At 39.2% G+C, this 10,586-nt stretch overlaps 1 protein-coding gene across 1 annotated transcript; it reads right to left on the reverse strand.

Annotated features, from left to right (window-relative positions):
• Nucleotides 1–9,224: 9,224 nt before the first annotated feature.
• Nucleotides 9,225–10,031, reverse strand: LOC123446212 (protein GL2-INTERACTING REPRESSOR 2-like). The gene is made up of 2 exons (XM_045122886.1): nt 9,985–10,031; nt 9,225–9,871 (listed from the first exon to the last, which is right to left on the reverse strand). Exon 2 carries the CDS (start codon nt 9,849–9,851, stop codon nt 9,504–9,506), a length of 348 nt encoding a protein of 115 aa, XP_044978821.1. The 5' UTR covers nt 9,852–9,871; nt 9,985–10,031; the 3' UTR covers nt 9,225–9,503.
• Between the last annotated feature and the right edge of the window lie 555 nt (nt 10,032–10,586).

Below are 10,586 nucleotides of genomic sequence, written 5' to 3' on the forward strand. Positions count from 1 at the left end.
GGGGAATCTTCTAGAACGTCGGTCTCGGGCTGTCACACCCAGTCTTTAGTGCACCGACAATATGTCTCCAATAGAAATAGGAACTTTCTCCCCTAAGGATTAATATGTGATAATTTCCTCTCCGCTTGAATCATAGCATTGGATATTGGGAGTAGATAGGGTAAGATAAGTTCAAAGCAATAAAAACAATTTTATCTCTCCCCCTTAATATGTAAGGTTTGATATATCTCCCTCTTTTGTGTAATATTTTTGGTGATATTTCTCCCCTATAAATAGGTTCATTGAATGGAAGCTTTGATAATATTTCTCCCCCTTTGGCATCGATTTCCAAAAAGGTCACAGGATAACTACTCATTGATAGAAAGGGTTCGTGGGTACTTATATCTTTTATAAGGGTTCCTTGAATTTCTCTTTTCTCCCCCTTAGTTACTCTATTAGGTTCATCGAATGTTCTCGCCCTTTAATATGGATAAGAGTTCCTTGAATTATCTCCTACTATATTAGGATCCTATATGATTCTCCCTCTTATATTGCATGGGACCACTGAGATTTTTCTCCCCCCAAGAGAAGTTTTCTCACCCTAGAAAAATAATGCTAAAATGGTTTTGTCTCAGAAACTTTTTCAATAAGATCTTAGGTGGAAATGAATCATGGGATCATTGATAAGTGTTTTCCCCTAAAGCAAAAATCCAGAAGAGAATATCAGAGCAACTAACGCCGTTTCAATATCGGAGTCACCGAGGCAAAGTGATTCGGTAGAACCGAGAATGAGATTCAGGCCTCTCAGAGAAATTGCTTGGACTGAGTTTCCCACATCGATGAGACCGAGTTGCAATGAATATCAACTCCTTAACTAAAAAATAGACAGACTGAAAGAATTGTTTCACGATTCCAATTGTAAAAAGATATCAATTGTGAAAGACAAACAAAAGTAAAAGAAAACAAAAGGTAGCGAAGATTTTTTTTTGAAATATATTCATACATGTAGATGAGAGTTGAATGATTCCAAAATAATATGGAAGGTCAAATGTGAATCATATAATAATCTCCATCTAGATGCAGGGCGGTGACTAGGTCACCTATATGAAAGTATTTTACTTGAGGAATCAAGCAAGGATGCTTGATCATTGGTCATACACATCACTAAGCGTGAAATGGGGTTACCATTTTGTCGATTAAGCATTTCAATGTCTTCATATCACTTGAGTTGCTTCACCCCATGAATTGGCGTAAAGCTTTATCAATGATATGAGTACATACCTTCGAATGATTTTGATGACGTGGCATGTAGGTGAACTTGTTGTGGATGCTCAAAGTTGATGATGATCATTATGGGTTTGGAGCTATCCATGTCGTTTTGGTTCACTTTTCACCTACAATGGTTAGTCACGCAAGGAATAACATAATATATCCAAATGACATGAGTGAAATTCAATGTCATAGAATTGTCAAGGATATAATTTTGTTGTTTTCTTCCTCCATCTCCAAGAAAATGTTGTTGATACTTGGCCATGTCAAGATTGCTTTTGATGTGAGTTGATTGCAATCTTGTGGAGTGTATTTTTTCCAAGTACCTACAGAATGGTTAGTTGAAATACAAGGGAGCATAGTTTCCAAGATATAGGATAGGCATATCAATGGCAACATGGAATGGGCAATCAAGCTCATGTCCCTGCATGCATCCGAGTGAGTCTAGCTTAGGTTTGAAGCATCAATGATGTTCAACTCACTCCTCAAATGACATAACACTTTCTCATCAAGTGATTTGGTAAAGATATCAACTAGTTGTTTGTCAGTACGAACATGCTTGAGATCTATATCTCCTTTACCAACATGATCACGAATGAAATGATGTCGCACTTGTGTGTGTTTAGTTCTAGAATGTTGCACGGGATTATACGCAATTTTAATAGCACTTTCATTGTCACATAACGATGTAACTTTTCTAACATTAATGCAATAATCCTTAAGCGTTTGTGTCAACAAAAGTAATTGGGCACAACATGATCCAGCGGTAATGTATTCAGCTTTGGCAGTAGACAAGGATACCGAGTTTTGTTTCTTGCAAGACCAAGCGACAATAGATCTCCCAAGAAATTGACATGTATCCGAGGTGGATTTTCTGTCAACCTTGTCTTCGACATAGTCCGAGTCGGAATAGCCAACAATATTAAAAGAAGATCCCTTGGGATACCATATGCCAAAGTTTGGTGTATGTATAAGGTATCTCACTAACCTTTTCACAACCAATAGATGACACTCTTTTGGTGCATTTTGGTATCGGGCGCACATGCAAACACTCAACATGGTATCAGGACGGGAGGCACATAACTATAGAAATGAACCTATCATTGATCGATAAACCTTTTGATCAACTCGTTTGTCCTCTTAGTGAGGTCAAGATGTCCACTAGGAGGCATTGGGGTTCTCATACCCTTTGCATTCTTGCATTTTGAACTTCTTGATTAAGTCCTTGGTGTACTTGGTTTGAGAGATAAATATACCTTCTCTCGATTGTTTGGTTTGCAATCCAAGGAAGAACTTGAGTTCACTCATCATGGACATCTCAAACTTCTCTCACGTCAACTTTCCAAACTTTTCACTAAAATTTGGGTTAGTAGAGCCAAAGATAATATCATCCACATATATTTTGAAGACAAATAGTTCTCTATTAAATCTTATAGTGAATAAGGTTTCATCAATTTTACAAATCTCAAAACCCTTTTCAATGAGACACTTCGTTAGGAATTTGTCCCAAGCTCTAGGGGCTTGTTTAAGACCATATAAAGCTTTACGAAGTTTGTTGACATGATCAGGTTTCTTAGGGTTCACAAAACCAGGCGGTTCGTTAACATAAACTTCCTCCTGAATTTCTACATTGAGAAAGGCACTTTTAATATCCATTTGGTACCAAGTTATATCATGGTGATTGGCATAAGCTAGAAGAATGCGAATGGCTTCAAGTCTAGCAACATGATCATATGTCTCACCATAGTCCATACCTTCGACTTGCGTGTATCCTTGGGCTACGAGACGTGCCTTGTTGCGTACAACTTGTCCGTCTTCATATTTCTTGTTCTGAAACACCCATCTTGTACCAATGATATTCTTCTCGCCTTTGGGCTTTTCAACAAGTGTCCATACTTGGTTCCTCTCGAGGTTGTGTGGCTCTTCATGCATGGCATTCACCCAATCCGGATCTTGAAGGGCTTCTGCAACCTTCAAAGGTTGAATGCTAGAGATGAAAGAGCGAGTGATTCTCCCAGTTTTTATGTCACCGTAGATTTGATTCAACAGATGATCTTTGTCCACTCTTGCTCTAACTCTTGACAGCTTCTTCTTGTTGGATGGTGGAGCTTCTTCTTCATCATAATCATCATCATTATCTTGCATATAGTGGTTGTTGTCGTCATCTCCTTGAGGTGGTGGTGAGGAAGGTTGAGGTGGATCATCACGATGTACTTATTCCTCTTCTTCATCATGCCGTGTACCGCTTGTGGATGCTTCCATGTTGTTTTGTGGTTCGCCTTCATGCAAAGTAGGAGCTTCCAGTTGAATTGATGAAGTGCTTTCCTTCACCTCTATGGGACGAATCTTACCAATGGACAAGTCTTTGATAGCTTCCGAAGGTTCCTGATCTCCTACATCAATTGGTAATTGTTCGACTTGCAAACCATTAGTCTCATCAAACTTCACATCTACCACCTCTTAAACTTTTCAAGTGAAGTCGGTGTAGACATGGTAAGTGTGAGAGTTCATCTGTAACCGAGTAGGAAACATTCATAAGATTTAGGTGCAAATTTAGATCAACGATATTTATCAAGAATATAGCACTTAGAGCCGAATACCCGAAAGTATCCAAATTTGGGTTTGTTACTAGTGAGTAGCTTGTATGTCATTTTACCGAGAAGCTTGTAGAGGTAGAGTCGGTTTATGGCATGGCAAGCTGTTTCCATGGCTTCTGCCCAAAAGTGTCTTGGAGTCTTGTATTCGTCAAGCATCGTTCTCGCCATCTCTATGAGAGTTCGGTTCTTCCTCTGAACAACTCCATTTTGTTGAGGTGTGTACGTCACCGAGAACTCATGTGAGCTACCTTCTTCGTCAAGAAAAGTATCCACATTCGTGTTCTTGAACACCGTCCCGTTATCGCTCTGAACCTTCTTGATCTTCACTTCAAACTGATTTTGAGCTTTCCGAGCAAAATTCTTGAAGATTATTTGTACCTGCGACTTATCACTAAGTAAGAACACCCACGTAAATCTGAAAAAATCATCAACAATGACTAAACCATAAGAGTTTCCACCGAGACTCTTGTAAGCATTGGGACCAAAGAGATCCATGTGAAGAAGCTCGAGTGGTCTTCTAGTAGTCATGATGTTCTTCACGGGATGACTTCCACCAACTTGCTTTCCTTCTTGACAAGCACTACAAAGTCTATCTTTGTCAAAGATAACATCTTTAACACCAAGAATATGATCACCTTTGATAATCTTGTCGAGATTACGCATACTAACATGTCCTAGGCTTCTTTGCCATATCCAACCTTTAGAAGATTTTGCAATAAGACATGTACGGGGTTTGGATATCTTAGAGAAATCAACAATGTATAGATCACCTCTACGGAAACCAGTAAAGACAATGTTATGATTGTCGCTACGAAACACTCGGGAGTCAACTTCCATAATAGCACATTGAAACCAAAATCTGCTAGTCTAGATACGGAAAGAAGATTGTAGCCACGGGATTCAACAAACATGACATTTTGAATGGAACTATCATGAGATACGACCACCTTACCAAGGCCGAGTACCTTACCCTTGGAGTTATCTACAAAAGATACATACCTTCGAGGTCCACGGTTTCGTGTGATTTCATGGAACATGCCTTTATTTCCGGTCATGTGATCGGTGCATCCACTTTCGAGAACCCACTCCTTTCCACCGACCATGTAGTCTCTAAGGTTCGCCGTAAGACTAAGGTTCCTCATGGTCTTCTCATACTCAATGTCAATGTCCTCATCTTCATCATACTAGCCATGCTCCACATAATCATCATCGGATGATGTTCCCTCATAAGAAACAAGAGTTTCATGAGAATTTTGACTATGACAATGTTCATGTTTATGCATTTGTATGGCTTCAACAATGATATTGTTAATAGTAATGGCATCTCCTTTGGCACGCATGAGGTCACAAAGCTCAAATAGACATTTATCAAAGTTAGGATCGGTTGATTTCATTTTGTGAAAAGCAATGCATTTGTGGACAAGGATATCAAGGTGTTTCAAGGAATAGTTTGGATATATTTTCTCTAAGTCTTTCCACAAGGTATGCGCACGCTCAAAATTCTGCAACTTATTAAGCACATTTCTTGGTAATCCTCTAATAATTAGATTGACAGTGTTAAGATTACCAAGCATATCAATTTCATCGTCATCAGAAGGATGTATAGGATCAATGGGAGGTGCATAGGGATACTCAACATACTTGCGCAAATGGAACTCATCAAATATATCAAGCATTTCATATTTCCATTGTCTAAAGTACTCCCCATCAAGAATAGTCACTCTACAACTAAAAATCGCACAACTAGTTACACCAATCTTTCTCCAACGATGATTAAACCAAGGTTTTTTAGACCTTGCTCTGATACCAACTGAGGGATCGATAGAAGGTGTGTCTAGAGGGGGGTGAATAGACTACTTGTCAAGGTAAAGTTCCTAGCCTAACCCAATTTCAAGGAAGGCAGAAAATCAGCAGTTCTAACAAGTCTAGTGCACCCTATACATGCTAGTCAATATAAATGGCAGCGGAAAAGTAAAGACTTTGCACATGCAAAAGAGTAGAGATTAGGATATAAAACGCAAAGGTTGCCACAACAATTTTTGGCATGGTTCTGATAGTTGGCGCTATTGTATGTCCATGTTAGTGGAGACTTCAACCCACGGAGGATAACGGTTGTGAGAGTCCACGGAGGGCTCCACCCACAAGGGGTCCACGAAGAAGAGGCCTTGTCTATTCCACCACAGCTTCCGCCCACGAAGGACTAGCCTTACGGTAGATCTTCACGAAGTGGGCGATCTCCTTGCCCTTACATACATCTTGGTTCCACTCCTCAACACGAAGTAGGAGGCTCCCAAGCGACACTTAACCAATGTAGGTGACACCACCCTCCAAAAGGTAATGGATGTGGTAGATCAATGAACTCTTTGCTCTTGTGCTTCTAAAGATAGTCTCCTCAACACTAAATCACTCTCTCACATAATATGCATGGGTAGGAGAGATTGATTTGGTGGAAAGCTGTTTGGAGAGGCTAGAGATCAAGTTTCAAATGGTTGGATTGGAATATCTTGGTCTCAACACATGAGTAGGTGGTTCTCTCTTAGAAAATGGATCTCGCAATGAAGTATGTTTCTAAGTGCTTCTCCCACGAGTGAGAGGTGACTGAAGGGGTATATATAGGCAGCACACAAAATCCAACCGTTACACCTAAAGTGATAAACTCGGTGACATCGAAGTTACAAACTCGGTGATACCAATTAGCACAAAAGGTAGAACTTTTTAATCTCGGTGAGACTAATATACACAACTCGGTGGCTAACGGTCAGATGCTCAAACTCGGTGGCACCGATACTTAAACTAGGAAATTCCGATTTTGTGTATCTTGGGAACAGAATGTTGGTCATAGTGAACTCGGTAGCACCGATATGAATTCGGTTGCACCGATTTGGTGGGAATGGCTAGGGTTTTTGTATGAGGTCAAACTCGGTGGGTCCGAAATGTGGAAGCTGGTGACACCAAATTTGAGTATGTGGAATTTGACAAAATAGATATGTGGGAAAACGACTGAGTATTTTGGTGGATGACTTTGAGCACTTTGAGCAATCCGTTCATTTTACTACCTCACCCCCTTTTAATAGTATTGGCTTTCCTATGCACTCAAAAGTGATTTCTCACAAATATAAAATGAAGAGTCTTCTAGCTTGAAGCTTGAGCCAATATTATTCCTTGCTTGCATCAAGAGGCATCTCCACATAAACCTTTAGCCAAAGCTCTCCCTGGACTGAACCTGAAATATCTAGGTAAAACTGTTAGTCCAAGAGGCAATGTATGTTGTCATGAATTATCAAAGCCACCAAGGGAGCATATGTGCTTTCAGATATGATGACCACGATATTGCCAAATGAGAAGTTACAAGCATGTTGCAAGGTAGCGGGCATGGCGGTGCCCCCTCATGAGATAGAGGGGAGATTTGTTGGGATATCCTCCTCATGAGATAATAGTCAAAGAGGATTTGGACGTCTTCGGCCCGTGGTTTTTCCGTCAAGTTGAGGGGGTTTCCGAGTAAAAATCTGCTATCTCTTTTGTTGATGGTTGTTGCTGTCCAGAAAGTTACTCCTCCCACAAGACACTTGTCTCAGGAGCGTTTTGTCTGCTGAGCAACACTTTCTCCTCCATATATGTTCCTGCATATGTTTCCTTCAGTGCTAAGAAACGATCCTTGAGTTAGTACTTGATATGGTGCTGAGATTACACTGTTTCCGCTACAGTTTTCAGTTAACCACAAGTGCATTTGTATGCTAATTCCCAACACATCGTTGGGTATATAAACCCATCCGTACCAACAATTAGTACTTTCTCTATTCAAAATTATTTGTCGAAAAAAATGAATATATCTAGATGTATTTTAGTTATATGTACATTAATTTATTCCACTTTTCGGGCAAGTATTTTCGGACGAACAAAGTAATAAAGAATAACAGTAATTGTTCACTTGTCAGTTGCAATTGTTCACCACAGTTTACCGTAGCAACGCACGGGCGTGTGGCTAGATCTTTACCTATTAATAAAGCACATATTGCTTCTGTGGTACCTCATGGAAATTGCCCCTGAAGTTTGCATAAATTATTCACCATGCCATCGGTAAGTAATAGGAAACGTTTCACAAAGCAAAAAAATCTCGGACTGGGCCGACCCATGTAAAAACCTCCTATATTACGCTCTGCACCCTCGGAGAATATCTAGCACACTGTATGGGCCGGCGCCAGTTTTTTTAGTTCCGTTTATTTATTTATCTTCAGTTCCATTTTATTTTTCTTTTTTAAATAATTTAGAACTTCAAATAACCTTTAAAATTTTAATAAAGTTAAAATTTTAAATCAACATATTTAAAAAAATAAAATGTTTGTGACTTCAAAAACTGCTCGGAGTTTTTGTAAAAAATGCTCCCATATAAAATAAAATGTTTGCAAGTTTGAAAACATGTTTGTAAAATAAGAAAAGTTCATGATTTCAAATCAAACTCCATGTATTAAAAATTATTAAAAGCATTTAACAAAATGCTTTCTAATTCAAAATATTTAATGCATTTAAAAAATGTCCTAAAATTTTAGAAATAGCTAATGCCTGTTTTGATAGTTTCTTTTTTTATTTAAAATTTTCCGTTCCATTTTTGTTTACTTCTAATTTAAAATGTTGTCGAAAACATAAAATGTTTGCGGATCCAAAAAATGTGCCGGATTTTTTTTATTTTTTTTTGCAAATTCCAAAACAATGTCCGTCAATTTAATAAATATATTACTGACTTATAAAATATGTGTTCATTTAGAAAAACTTCATGCGTTTCAAAAATGTTTGTGAATTTAAAGTAAAATCCTCCAACATAAAAAATTATGTTCGTCTTTTCTAGAATTGGTCATAAATTCAAAAGTAAATATTTAAACCCGTTTGAAATATAAAAAAAATTCACAATTTTTAGTAAATGTTTGTAAATTATAAAAATTGTTCTCGATTTTAAATATTTTATCATATTTGTAAAATTATTCATGAAAGAGCTAATGTATGTAGTTAAACATTAATGCTTCTAAGTCTTTGTGAAAATATACCTGTGCGATTTTTGAAGAATTAACTGTTGGATAGATCGGATTATTATTGTATGTTCTCTAAAAAATATCTTAAAATTAAGAAAAATTCTTTGAGTTACCAAGATTTTTGACAACCATGATTTTTTTTTTGAAAATGTAAAGATTGCTTCAACTTGTGAATAAATTTAAAAGAAGAAACATTTTCTTGCATTTGTGCACAAAATTTCAAAATCAAGCGTTGATGTGTGAACATAATGTGGTCATCATCATTGAAGATTATGTTTTTTTTCTCCCGTTGCAACGCACGGGCCATTTTGCTAGTGTTAGAATAAACAAACTATCACCCATAAAAAGGAAAGAATAAACAAACTGTATTATCCAGGAAAAGCTCCTTTATTGAGAGGCATACATCTAGAAACGCTGATTTATGACAAGAAATAACTATCAAAGACACTGATTAACTAAGACCGGGCCATGAATCATGGACTGAATTAACTACCAAGCCTACTCTTGCCAGTGGACAATCTAACGGCTTACAGTCCCCAGCCCGCGCCAAGATCCGTGCTCCAAAACTGAGCTAAACCATCCGCTATGAGCAATAGCATCCACTAGGCACAGCGACTGAGTTCGATCGCCTCCTTCACTGGCGCTTGCCACGTTTCTTGTCGTCGCCGGCAGGGAGGACGTCCACAAGGAAGGGCTGCTTGCAATTGATGCAGATGGGGTACTCCTCCTTGGTCACCATGCAGTACAAGAGGCACCGCTCGCACGCTCCGATCACCATAGGCGACGCCTCCCCGCCGCCAGGACCATCATCCGACGACACACACGAGCTAGGCGAGGACGAGCCGTTGCTGTAGTCGTCCCCGTATTCATCTTCATGACCTCCGTCCACCTCAATCCTCTCCGCCGCGGCAAGGGGCGGAGGCGATTGGTTCAGGTTGAGCTCCAGCCCCACGTTCCTGCTGCCGTTGTTGCCGCTGCTCATGGCTTGCCACCTCGATCGCACTGCGGACACAGACATGATGCAAGATCAGCAAATACCAACAGATCAAATAGTATTTTATATGGAGATCAATTTACAAAGGGAACAAAAACGATAAGAGAAAGGATGTGAAAACCTGAGAAGATGGGCAGAGAAAGCAGTGTGCTTTGGCTGTGAGGGCTCTGAGGGGCTTCATATAGGGAGGTGGAGGAATGACAGGTACATGCGTTTTTTTTTCCTCCACGGTATTGATGTGAAATCAAACAAATTTGAAGTCTCTCTTCGTCAATGCGCTCCCCCCGTCACACTCTCTGCGATCATGCAGCATACATGTGGTTCTTGGCTGGAAGTTCATCAATCAATTAACTCAGCTTTAAGAGCTTTAGATGTGCTCTAATTACATCATTTTTATTACGGAAGCAGGTCTATGGAGGCAACGTTATTTTACCAAAAATCCTGTCATTCCAGTAAAAACAACATTTCAATCATTTCAGTGGTACCTGGAACGACACGAATTTCAGTGGGGAATTTGGGAAGAGCATAATTACTCTTAGCGAAATATAATACTCAAGTGTGTAGCCCCCGCCAAAGCCCATAAACGTGCTTCTCCGTGATCTTCCTTACAATGACCATCATCGACGCGCTGGGGTTGCAGAAGAATCTGACATTCTGTTCTTTTTTTTTCAAATTTTCCACATAACAAGCATCATCAAAGAGGCGATGGTCTTTTTATTTTGG

The sequence above is a fragment of the Hordeum vulgare genome, chromosome 4H (genome assembly GCF_904849725.1).
Source record: "Hordeum vulgare subsp. vulgare chromosome 4H, MorexV3_pseudomolecules_assembly, whole genome shotgun sequence".
In the NCBI taxonomy this organism is placed as follows: Eukaryota; Viridiplantae; Streptophyta; class Magnoliopsida; order Poales; family Poaceae; genus Hordeum; species Hordeum vulgare.